The sequence below is a fragment of the Fragaria vesca genome, linkage group LG7, assembly GCF_000184155.1.
Source record: "Fragaria vesca subsp. vesca linkage group LG7, FraVesHawaii_1.0, whole genome shotgun sequence".
Taxonomy (NCBI): domain Eukaryota; kingdom Viridiplantae; phylum Streptophyta; class Magnoliopsida; order Rosales; family Rosaceae; genus Fragaria; species Fragaria vesca.
The window spans coordinates 6907833-6921288 of NC_020497.1; the positions used below are offsets into that span (position 1 = coordinate 6907833).

At 35.5% G+C, this 13456-nt stretch overlaps 2 protein-coding genes across 2 annotated transcripts; both read left to right on the forward strand.

The window, feature by feature from the left end:
* The first annotated feature begins 6546 nt into the window (after positions 1-6546).
* Positions 6547-8817, forward strand: LOC101297184 (40S ribosomal protein S13-like). Its single transcript, XM_004306882.1, has 5 exons — positions 6547-6684; positions 6797-6869; positions 7582-7720; positions 7806-7992; positions 8608-8817. Exons 1-5 carry the CDS (start codon positions 6662-6664, stop codon positions 8639-8641), a joined length of 456 nt encoding a protein of 151 aa, XP_004306930.1. The 5' UTR covers positions 6547-6661; the 3' UTR covers positions 8642-8817.
* A 674-nt stretch (positions 8818-9491) lies between these two features.
* On the forward strand, positions 9492-11940 carry LOC101298661 (tRNA 2'-phosphotransferase 1-like). Its single transcript, XM_004308406.1, has 8 exons — positions 9492-9659; positions 9763-9906; positions 10133-10280; positions 10398-10487; positions 11214-11268; positions 11402-11524; positions 11668-11724; positions 11816-11940. The coding sequence occupies exons 1-8, from the start codon at positions 9535-9537 to the stop codon at positions 11938-11940; spliced, it is 867 nt and encodes a 288-aa protein (XP_004308454.1). The 5' UTR covers positions 9492-9534.
* The last annotated feature ends 1516 nt before the right edge of the window (positions 11941-13456 follow it).

Sequence of the window (13456 nt, forward strand, 5' to 3'; positions counted from 1 at the left end):
CTGCATTGTCTATGTGAAGATAACAGGTTGTGTTTGGTTTGAGGGAAACTCGGTGAGTAGAAATATTTTTTGTGCTTTTTGTTTTGAAGTGCGTGGGAAAATGTGGGATGTTGCAAACTCGAGGTGAGAGTGAGGTGAGAGTTTAGGTGTTGTTGTTTTTGGATGAAGACAGAGAGTGAGGTTTTATTTGAAAGGGAGAGGATTCGAATATGAGTGGAGTCTGCAGGTGGGAACAGAGTCCTACTGTCATACTCATACACTCTTTCAGTATTTGAATGAGGATGATTTTCTTGCTGCATGCATAGGTTTCTGACTCTTGAGTGGTCTAAATAGTTCTTTGCAAGGATGCTTGAGCATATGAAAACTTAGGGACCCTTCTCCTATCAAAATTTTTGAATTAACTCGGACCTACGATCTACATGCCCGAACACATTTTCATCACATGGTTAAATGCTAAGAAAATTTTAAGAGATGTTTGTATTATGATTTTGTCAATATTCATGTGATGAGTATCATCGTAATCTTAAGTTAAAATCTTACCTAATCTCATATGACTCATAATTGGAAAATTATCGAAAATAGAATGCTGACATGCAATGACAATGAGATGAATAATTTCGTAATTTCAGTCGAAAACATGACTTAATACCTTGTAAACCCTATATAAGAACATTGGGGTGTAATTATACATCATCTCTATCAATTTCCAACAAATTGTGTGTCCAATTTATCTTTCTTTATGATTGCTTGATGAGTGTATTGTTTTTTTAAGTCAAAGTTAATTAATATCGTGTAAATCAATATTTTTAAAAAAAATATCGTGTGAATCGATCAAACTTCGAAAAATTAGAGACTTAGATATTGATCCGAACTAAAAAAAATTATTGAAGACACGTACTTTTTAGAGGAGAAGGCAAAAACGAATGTAGATTAGACTTTGCAACCCCTCAAAAAGGTGCATAAATCATCTCTCCTTGAATTCATCAGGATTTGTCTTAACTTGAATTACATAAACCAACAAAATATTCCACGAGGGTCTTGAGGGTCACAAAATTTTATTGCATATGGATGGTCTTATGGAAGCTTAATCCACAAATTTACATTATGAGCACAACTGTATTAATTGAGTGGAAATAATAATTGCAAACAAGAAAAATCAATTTGCAGTGAAGTAAAACAAGAACTGAAAGTTCATTTCAGAAACATGATGCCATCCTTTTGAAATGGACCATAGAGTCACAGATAAAGGCGCTTTAGCGGAACCACTTTTGCAGGGGATGGGGTAGAATGAAAAGCCAGAAAGGTAAAAGAGATATATGGCACAAACAAGGATGACAGTACTTGGATTTCATGGTGTCTCTTTCAAATGGGGAAGAACAGAACAGTGTGATATGAGTTGGTGAGTCTGTGAATGAGAATATGAGATGAAGAAGATAATGACGTGCTGCTTCTCTGTTGCTGATGCACCATGCTCTATTGTCTCTGTATTAAATCCAGAGGCATGTGAAGGATTAGATCATATATGCTTCACCCTATAGCTAGTACTCTTCCCTTTAGAGAGTTCTTTACTTTAACGAGTCTTTTGTAAGAAGGTCTCATCAAAACTAAAGTAAAGACTTCCAATGATATATCAGATGCTTTTGATAATAGAGCATAGTTCTTTAATAATATAAACTCGGGTTATCGATTAATATCGTATGCTTTTGTCGTAGAATATCGTATGCTTTTGTTGATTTAACATTACTTACCAAAACTAAGTCCGTATTGGTTGCTAAGTGAATCACTATATGCTACTATGCATCCTTATTTACTGACATTGTGAACATAAGATGTTCAAGGTATATAATCAACATAAATAACTAAAATTAGAGGGGTCTGGTTCCTGGGACATTAGATTTGACACTAATTTTGACACCATTTATTGACCATTAGATTTTAAAAAATTTAATGGTCTAGATCAATTTAAATATAATGTCAGCTTATAAAAACTGACATGACAAAATGATGTGGCATTTTCTAATTTTATAACAAAACAAACTAAAAGAAAAGAAAAGAAATTCAAAAGCTAAAATCTTAAACACAATATCGATGTGTGCAATAAAAAGAAAAAGAAAAAAAATAAAGAACGCAAGACGCAAAAACAGAAGAATACAAACCCAGAAAAATAATAAAAGAAAGAACACAGAGGAGCAAACGAACCATGAGAGGCCAGTTCTCTAGTGTAAACGTCCCTTTGTAAAAGTAATGCTTCAATTGTCATAGATTATTAAATGGTAATTAAGTGATCCATGAGAGGCCATGTTTGCAACATTGACATGATTCATGAACACCATACTACTTAAACATGAGAAGCTAGCAGACAAACCATGTCAACCATGGCTTAGATTAATATGTTTGTGGTATGTTATTTTACAAATTGGTTCGTTTGCTTGTGTGTGTTCTTTTCTTCTTTTTTTGGGTTTGTGTTCTTTTGTTTTGCGTCTCGTCTTTTGGCATTTTTTTTTTTTATCGCACACATCAATATTGTGTTCAATTAGTATTTCAAACTAGCTGGAAATCATCCATTTGTTATTCATGTTGTTCTTCACTTCTTCGTCTTCTCGAACTAATATCAATCTTTATCAGTCTGGAATAAAAAAGCTCACTGCTGTTCTATACCCAAAATTGAAAACCAAGATGATATTGCTTCTCTTATAACTTGGCTTCCAGCCGATGGCCTTTTTTTATTGTTAATTTGTTCGGGTATATATGTTAGATTGAGAGGAGATCGGATATGTTGGATTGACCAAAACTCAAAAGGGATTTGACAATTGGGAGACGGGGAAAATGGGTAGAAGAAAGGGTCATGAGTTCTTCGAGATTGAGAATTTCAGGCAAATTAGAAAGGGTTTAAGATTTTAACTTCTGAATTTCTTTTCTTTTCTTTTAGTTTAATTTGTTATGAAATTAAAAAATGCCACATCACTTTGTCAAGTCAGTTTTTATAAGCTAACATTATATTGAAATTAATTTAGACCATTGAATTTTTTAAAATCTAATGGCTAATAAATGATGTTAAAATTAGTATCAAATCTAATGTCCCAGGAACCAGACCCAAATTAGAGTGTTACAATACAACTATAGGTTATCCGGTTATTTATATGATTCGTTTTTGATAAAGAACCCGACTTCGGTGACAAGCCCTTATCACTTTTAGGTGACCACAATCAATAAATATGAGACACGTGTCCATTTTAAAAAGCTTGACTGCAATTTAAGGACATAACACGAGGGTTTTAGGTATTTAGCATATTTGTTTATAATTATTGTTGACACTTGTCCATCTCTTATTAATGTTTGTTACCTATAAGTGTCATAGCTGGTCACCCAAGTTATTTTCATGTGTTGAATGAATATGTTAAGAGTGCGGCTATTGAGACCTCCAAATTTGCTCAGTGTACCTCTCATTCTCTCTACACCTCCATTTTACTTTTAAATACAAACATTTTCTCATTAGACCTCCTTTCAAATTCCTAAAATAGCATTGTTTTTGTAATTCACATATATATTAATATATTACTCATTACACCTTTTATTCACTCACTATACCTCCAATTCTTTTTTTTTCTTTTTGCATGCACACATCCATTCCCGACCTTGATTTCTTAATTTTCTTTATTTTTTTATATTTTGCATAAAATGTCACTAGACATTCATTTTTTGATCAAATTGTAAGAAATAATTTTCAATGACATCAATTTTCAAGAAAAGTTCATTCGAATCATAAAGAATACTATTCTCTTAAATATTAAAAAAAATAAGGATTGTGTCTCAAATTTTATTTATCGATCATCAAATGAATGTTCTTACATGAACTATTCTATATTTTTATTACTTTTGTATTTCTATTTTACATATACTATTTTTTTTTGTAAGTTTATATTTTTTGTTTTTATACTCATGATGATAAATTATTTTAATAATTGATAGATCATAATTTGTAAAAATATTTACTTTTTAAAAAAATTTCACTTTGTATATGCATGTGACATGTATGATAATATAAATATATAAATACTTTAATAAGTATGTGATAAAACTAGAAAATAAAAATCAATAAGGAAAATAATAATATGCAATCCATTATGGTATTATTATTGAATTAGAAAGTTTAGAGAGAATAAATGTAATATTACTTTTTGTTTAATCAGTGTCCTTAGTAGTCATTGTATAAGAGGATAAATATGTCATTTAATAATTCATAATAAAGTGAGGTCAAGTGAACAAATTTGGAGGTCCTAATAACCGCACTCATATGTTAATGATAATATATAAGTAAATAGCTATGTTGTCGAGTAATGGATCTGCAACTGAATATTGAGCAGAATACAAACAAGAGATTCCTATGTACGTATAGTTTGCATCATATAGTATCAAAAATTGATACAGTTCAGGTCAATGATTGAGAGGATGCTTGTTCTGATGTAAGAAACCACCCAAAAGCCAAAAGGAAAAATGAAAGAGAGCTCATCTTCTTCAAGTTTTGTTCATGAATAAGAGCATTTGCATATACACATGGACCCATTCTTCTCCAGCTTCATCATGCATGTGAACTGGAAATGAAATTAGGTACATGTTCTACATGTGAACTGGGAAACAATGAACATTATGACACATTGTCTTCTACCTCCATAGATCATATAGAGTCTACATTTGCACAGAGCCTGTGAATCTGAGGGTCAAGGAAAATAGAATAGGACATGTTTGTGTGGGTGGGGGGGGGGGGGGGGGGTGGGTGGGGGGTCACAAAGGTATACTGATCAATATATATGTTAAGAGTAGTCACATATGGGGTTTTGGCACTACTCTCATTTGCAAACAAGCTATATAGCTAGCTTTGCACCACAAGTAGATAACTGGTATGCAAGATAAGGGGTGACATAGAGATATCATATACTCCAATTTGAGCTAGCTCGTGAGTGGTTTGGTACAAGGCCAGCTCTAGCCTCACCTAAAATTCCCAATATTATGAAACAATTGTATGGTAATTGCTTATTGGGTACACTGAAATACCTACTGCAAGTAGAAAAACTTATGTCAAGCCATTGTCACGGTGACTCTAAATATTTCGTACTTTCAATTGGATAACAACAAATCGATTGACATATGTTAGGTATGTTTTGTAACGACATCCGATAATGATTGGTTTAGATCAATGTCTCAAACTATTTGAGAATAAATACGATTGTGTTAAATATGGTAAAGATGTATCATAGTAGAAAAGAGTTTTCAATTTTTTGATTCAATTTCTCCCTTCATGAAATGGATGAATGATTGCATGAACTAGACAAATAAGTTGACTTCAACTGCTTAGGTTAATATAATTCAACTTCACTTTTCGTTGGCAAATACTTGTCTTTATGTGTCTTTTATATATGCTTATTGTCATTCTCCTCTTCATACTGTATAAGCATGAGTGAATAGAACAATCACCTTTCTTTCTGGATTTTTGGATGTGCTTGTTCTTGCTTAACCGGTAGTTCTTGATCAATGTCTTCCCAATCCCACAAGTACTTCAAATATCGTGAGTCACTTGTCATGATTTGAAAAAGTAGAATATTGCAACAAAGAATTCACAAAAACTGCTTGAATCTTCAATCCAAAATTATTGGATGGTATTCGACCAAAAAAAAAAAATTATTGGATGGTAGGCGGAAAAGTTTGAGATATGTTAGTCGACATTAAATATATCATATTTGAGAACTGAGAGTGATGTGAACCCCCTTGTATATTTGGACTAACACATAGAACTTTTCGTGTGCTTGCATATGATGCATGAAAATGGAGTTTCCAAAATCAGTCGGCAGTATTGACAAAAGACACATTTGCATGTTAATGCAAAAATAGACTCATAATACAAAGGCTTGAGGTTTCTTTTTATTTTATTTTTGTGTGTGTCGAGAATTGAATGGTCAGAAATAACTTAGTTAATGAAAGATGATAAATTTGTGATGATAAACAATACTAGCAATAATTGAACATAAAGAAATTGACAATGAAAGATGCTAAATTCTTAACAAGAAATGAAACTCGCACGAATAGAACGAGGAGTGAACCAATGGTAAAGTACATTATACGAATAACGTATAGATACATCAATAGTAGACCAAGTCTTTACACTAGTAAACTAGCTTCCTACATTAGTAGATTAGTCTAACAAAGATCAACCACAGCTAATCGAGGGATACATAAACCCTGTCTACTAATGTACATCTCACTGTACTTGATGTATCGATACATTAATCCTCATAAATAAACTTATCTCCGAGTCAAAATTCACCGATGCGAACTCAAGTTTGTTTTGAATTTGGGTCCTATAATCTGTGGAGTGAATTTGGGCTGGCCCATCCACCAAAAGGTCCGAACCAACCAATAGAAAACCACACTAAACAACAGCAGCCCAAATCCATAAACCCTGAAAACCCTAACCGTAAAATCAAAGAAACCCAAGGACTCAACTGCAATAAACCAGACCCATAAGAACCCTAGCCACCACTCCCCATATTTATATTTACTCATTCTGAAGGCAACTAGGGTCTTCTCTGCGAGTGAGTGAGAGAGAGAGGAGGCAGCTCAGACCAACCAGTAGCGGCGGCGCAGCGACAACAACAACCCTTTCACCATGGGGAGAATGCACAGCAGAGGGTTCGTTTTTCTCTTATTCTCCGTTTGATCACTCTAATTAGCTCCGGCGATGAGTTCTCCGGCGCCGTTGATTTCTCCTGCCTAACCTTTTTTTGTGATCTTTTTATTTCAGTAAGGGTATGTCAGCTTCGGCTCTGCCCTACAAGAGGACCCCTCCTAGCTGGTTGAAGATCTCTACTCAGGACGTAAGAAATTTCAGCTCTTAATCTTAATTGGGATTGTGTTATGATCTGTTTTAGTGAATCGAAGTTTGAATCTTTAGTACAACTTGATGTTTATTGTATCGAATCGCTAATCAGTTAAAACAGTATAGCTGTATTTTAATCCTTAGCCCTTAGTTAGATAGAGTGATTGGAAATGTAGGCTTTTGTTGTGGTTGTTATGGATACGTGGTGTTGCTTGTTTGCTTTATGTAGTGCAAAGGTCCTCATGAGACGACGAGGGCTGTGTATTCTAATGCAGACTTCGGAAGGGTGTCTCGGTTTTTATTGTTCAAGATAGGGCCTGATAATAAATTTCTAGCATCTCAGAAAGCCAGTCCATTGTCTCAATCTGCTCTTGGCTCGCTATGATGCTTACACTCCCATATTAATGATTAATCTATTGTCTGTGAAGAGATTTTGCCGCTTTGGGCTTGTAAGTTGTGAACTCTGTTATTAAAAATGTCTACATAGGCGATCATTTCCTTTCTATTGTTATTGATAACATGTTATCGATTTAACACTTGATGTTCTGTTGATTGTCTATTCCTATTGTAATTAGTTTGTGCTTACCTCTTATATAGAATGCAATATTACTCATATGTATATTTAGTCCTAACATATTTAGTTGCCTCTCCTAGAAGACCTGAAATTCCTATTTCTGCATTGTAGTTGATTAATTTGGCTTGGTTTTCAGGTTGAGGAGAGTATTTGCAAGTTTGCCAAGAAGGGGCTGACACCTTCTCAAATTGGTGTCATCCTTCGTGATTCTCATGGAATTGCCCAGGTGAAGAGTGTCACTGGCAGCAAGATATTGCGTATTCTTAAGGCCCATGGTCTGTATATTCTAAATTCGGTATTTTCTTGTGATGTTGTCTTGGAGACATGAGTGAAAGATTTCTTTTCCTTGTGCTTTGTTAGGTCTTGCCCCTGAAATTCCAGAGGATTTGTACCACCTCATCAAGAAGGCAGTCTCCATCAGGAAGCATTTGGAGAGGAACAGGAAGGATAAGGACTCCAAATTCAGGCTGATCCTTGTTGAGAGCAGAATCCATCGCCTTGCCCGTTATTACAAGAAGACAAAGAAGCTTCCACCAGTCTGGAGATAGTAAGTTTTCTTTTCTTCAAGTGTACTTCTTTTCTTTCTTACAAACAGACATTGCTTTCATTCGGTCACTTAAAGACCGGTAAATGAATTTATTGCTATGTTTAACAGTGTGTCTGATTTGTGTGATTTATTTGTGAGGATCTTAGATTGTACTAATATGGTGATACCTGAAGCCTGAAGGGTTGATCAAATAGTTTCATGTCGTGTGTAAAAATGGTTGTTTCATTGAAAATACACTTCCACTAAGAAACATGGCTGCCAGTGTGTATTGTATATATAGTGTGATTGATCTTGCCCAAACATAAAAAATCTAAAGAACTGAATCTTAGTCAATCAGAAAGCTATGCAACTTCAAGTTGTTGTGTTTGGTTTTCCCCTGAAAAAATGCGAACAGTTAGCATTCTGTTCTTGAGGCCCAATGAAATTTTTATCTTTGCCATTGCTATTAACTTTAATCAAGTGTTGGTTTTGATTTTCTTATATTTTTCCTTTGACTATTTATACCTGCATAACAAGGAGGCATTGCATTGCTGCTTGGTCAAATGAAATTTCACATTGTTCTTTGGCAAGGTTGTAGAAATTAAAATGCTGACTTATTGTACTTATTTTTTGCAGTGAATCTACCACCGCCAGCACTCTTGTGGCTTAAGTCTGATATGGTTGGGAACAGTTTTGGGTGTACTTCCAAATGAGCAGGAATTGTTTTAATTTTCTTTTGGTTTCCTGAACTACATTAGAATCTATATGGCAGAAACAGTCCTTGGTAGTTTGTGTACTTTTGGATATCTACATCAAGTGTTGACATTTATTTGATGGGATTGTTTTCCATGGATGGATTTTCTGAATCAAATTAGATGAATGCACTTTTAAATAATTGTCATCATTTTAATTATTTGCCATGATCTACCGAAGTTAGAAGTTTGGTATTCTAGGACACCATCCCTACAATTCTATTAACCTATATCCAAGTTTCCAATCTCATTTAATGGCCGCAACTATAAATGTGGCAGTGTTACTTGTTGCAAGATTGCATTGCATAGCAAGTACAAAATCATTTCAAATAAAGCAACTACTCACTAAGATAGAAAATGGTACATTTTAGTTCAGTCTGCCATTTAAGAAAAAGGGTATTTGAAGACAGAGAAGTAATTGATTCGAGTCAGCAGCAGCAAGCACCCTCTTGAGTAGTCTAGTAATCTAAAGGGTTATACTCTGATGAACTGATCAAATTGAAGTACTCCAGAAATCATCAAGATACAAAGTCATAGCTCGATCCACAGATGAAACATACTAAAGAACGAAGCCAAGACCTTCAAGTCAGTCCTTCATTCAGTACTCCTTGTCTCTGTTCCTCTCTCCTTTAACTCGGAAGCAGATGACCGAGATTTTTCTGCTATTTTGTATGCTTATTTGAGAGAGAGATTCACGCGGGTGGGGGGAGGGGTAGTTTTGTAAAAATATCATAATGTAAAAACTGGAATATGCAAATTTTCATTCCAGCTCTCTTTATCTTTCTCTCTGCCGGTAAACCTTTTCTGATTCATGTGGGCGTCTGTCACCCACAGTCACCTTCGAATTCTGCGCTACTCTCGTGCTTTCCTGATTCTCATGGACAGCAGACCCAGCAGCAGCAATTCCTTCGCTGCTTTTGCTCGTAATAACACAAGGTATGCTTTTCCCTGTTCAGCGTACAACATATTCCTTTTTTGCATTGCAATTTGCTCCGTTTCTGGTGTGGTTATATATAATTGATTGTGTGATTGTTGGCAGGGGCGGTGGTGGTATAGGAGGAGGTTGGGTGGTGAAAGATGAGGGAGAGAGATCGAGGGGTCGCGGTGGAGGAGGACGGGGCCATGGTGGTGGTGGTGGTGGCGGCTCTGGCAAAGATAGAGTTGATGCACTCGGTAGATTACTGTAAGTGTTACAAAACTCATATGTTCCTTTGTTCTGTACTTTTAATTATGAATTCAAGTATTGAATCTGTTCGAATTCAATTCGTTATGCGGTACTGGAAGAAAACAGGGGAATTTAGGAACATTCATTTTGACGTATGCTACAGTGCAGATAATGCAGCTGATCGGCGTAGTTCTTTTTTTTATTTTTTATTTTTTTATAATTTAACTGTTATTTGGATTTGTAGGACACGTATATTGCGCCATATGGCTTCTGAGTTGAATTTGGATATGCGGAGTGATGGATTTGTGAAGGTTCATGATCTTTTGAAGCTCAACTTGAAGACGTTTGCTAATATTCCATTGAGCTCACATACTGTTGATGAGATTAAGGAGGTTAGTCTCAACTCTTGCTAAAATTTGATGATTGGAAAGCAAGTGATCTTCGTTAATAATTTGTTGTTTAGATGAACTGCCTAGAGTGGATTTTTGTTATCGGAATCTTCTTTGCAGGCTGTCAGAAGGGATAATAAGCAGCGGTTCAGCCTCTTGGAAGAAAATGGGGAACTTCTGATACGTGCAAACCAAGGCCACTCCACAATGGTAAGTATCCCGAGTTTATCTTGCATAGTTTATGAAGGTTGATGTATACATAGCTCCTTTTGTACAGATGCAAACCATTTAATACATAATACAATTCAAACTATTTTCTTGTATTTTTGTTATTTCACTGTACCTGTATATGAAAGTAGTAGTCCTATGTAATCTTGTGAATGGTTAGGTCAGAGACACTAGTTATCCTTCTTCTATAAGAATTGTATAGTTTTGAAGTTTTGGTTGCCATAATAGGCTAGGACTTTTCTGTGACAATCTATTCAGTATATGATATGCATTTTTGAAGCTAGACTCAGAGCATTATGCATTTTAATTTACTAAAATACAATTACAATTGTGATTCCTTTGACTCGAAAGGCTTCTTTGTCCAGAGCTTTAATTTGGTATTGTCTAATATTCATGCAGTATTTTCTTTTAAACCTCTTGTGCAACATGAATATTGATGTTATCCTGCACTCATCACTTGCGAGCCTAAGAATTTTTTTTGGGGTCTTCTCATTTTCTTCTCTAATTGCTTTTGATGTTCATTTTCTGGATTCTGCACCGATACTTTGCACTACCAGCGTAGGAAACCATTATTCATTTATTCTGGACTTATTATTATGCCAGCGTAGGAAACCATTTATTTTTATGTGCATTCTCGGATTCAGCATCAACCATACAGGTTCGCTTTGACATTATATATTGATTTGTCTCTTCTTTTCATATTGGCAGATAGTTGAGACTGAAAGATTATTAAAGCCAATCCTTTCATTTGAAGAAGTTCCAGGTTCTTTCTTGCGAGTCTTATACTCCCCAACTTTCTTGTATTCTTAGTCTTTATCTTCTGTGTCTCAATATAAAGAACTATTAGTTTTTCATATGGAATACATTTTTGGTGTTTTCTTTTTCCTGATCTGCAGTGTGCGTGCATGGAACTTATAGGAAGAATTTGGATTCGATATTAGAGTCTGGTCTGAAGTGCATGACAAGATTGCATGTTCACTTTGCAAGTGGCTTGCCAACAGATGGAGAAGTGATCAGCGGTAAAATTATTATCTGAACATGTTTGGTATTAATTAACTTGCTTTTGGGATCAGTTAGAAATGCTTCTTGACTCCATCATATATTTATATTCCACACCTGCTCCCTTTGAAATGCTGATAATTGATTTAATGTGGTATTTCAGGTATGCGACGAGATGTTAACATTTTGATCTTTCTTGATATCAGAAAAGCTTTAGCTGGTATAACACGTCATATAAATTCTTTTTGGTTTTTTATTCTGTCTATGCATTGGGTTTGTCATGCCTATGTTCATTTTATCTTATATTTCAGAGGGAATGAAGTTCTACATTTCAGACAACAAGGTGATCTTGACTGAAGGATTTGATGGTGTTGTTCCAGTCAAGTATTTTGAGAAAATAGAATCGTGGCCGAGCAGAAAGCCTATAGCTTTTTGAAGTTGGACTGTAGAGCGGTCATATGAATTATTTATATTCTATCTTCCCTTGGGGGCTTTTCTTCTTTGGATTGTTTTCCTTGACAACATGTTGCAGTTCTATTTTCTTTTCCTTCTTTTTTGTTGTAAATTTGTAACAGTTGCTTCATAAGCTGGTTGTTGTCAGCGCGATTTCCCTCCTTATCAATGGAAATGAAATTATGGCTTGTGATGTTCAAGGTTTGGACGGCTGCTTCAAAAATGTATGGTTCTTCCTATATTAGAAGACAATGAAATCGAACCTTAATTAGGAGATTATGAGTGTCGGCTTAGAAGTTCTCAAGCTAATTTTCGTTGTTCATGCCAAATGATGGGGCGGTTGGGGCCTCTATTACGGCTAATTCTGCAAGATAAACTTGTTACTCAGTGATATATCCTTGCATCTCCATGGCTCTCTTATCTCTTGTTGCCGAAACATGCTTGCTCGGATTCAATGTGGATGTGAAATACATTTATGCAATGTTGCCTATTGTCGTGCTAAGAACATCATTACCCACGCTGAAGACCTTACAAGCTTGTTTCCTTTGCTCCGTATTTTTCCCGTCATTAGCTAGTTAACTTGTTTCTTTTGCTCTATTTTTCCCTTTTAGGCACCTTGTAGCTAAAAGAAAGTATGTACTACAGTAGACAGCCCAACAATGGTTGTTTTGGACCTTTTGCAGTAAAACTTTAAAGTTTAAACTGAATTGCTGGCCTCGAGAGAGTGAAGTTTCCTTTTTTTGTCACATTCCGATTCTTAAATTAAATTACGATTATATGCTTTTGGTATTACTTTGATTTTTGCCGTTTTAAGTAACCAGTTATTGTTAAAGGACTCTAGAGTTGACTTTTTGTAGGAAAATTATTTTTGAGAAAATTTCTTTATGGAAGTTGTAGAGGACATTAATACGAATCCGTGGACATGCTATACGTTAAAATCAGAGTTCGTATGTGAAAGTTATGGTGTAACATGTAAAGTCACTATTTTGGTTGGGGGTATAAAATTAGAAACTTACCATTTGAGGTAAGGTATAAAATCAGAACTTACCTCCCTCTCTCTCTCCTCTCTCCTGCGTCTCTCTCTCTCTCTCTCTGCCGGCGACTTCATCGCCTCCGTCCGCCGCCGTCCGGCCAAGTTAGGTGGCGTACTCGGTATCGATTTGAAGCTCGGAGCATCCTTTACAAGTCTAGGTAGGTGGCAGCCTGTGTCGCGTCGCCGTGAAGGAGCAATTTCGCCGTGAAGTCGCAACTGTGCCGTGGAGGTGTTCTCGCCGGACCTTCTTTTTCCGACAGCCATAACCGGAGCTTCTAGTATCATTTGGAAGCTCTCCTCTTGTGCAGAAAACCCTTAAAAGGATTCGACCTAACTTGAGCTAGGTAAGGAGAATCGAATGTGTGAAATTCTAGGGTTTTGAATTTGGGATTTTTATGTTTTGATTCGATTGACATGTTTAGGCTTGAAATTGATCAATGTGGTAGTTATTAAAGTTGCTTAGAAT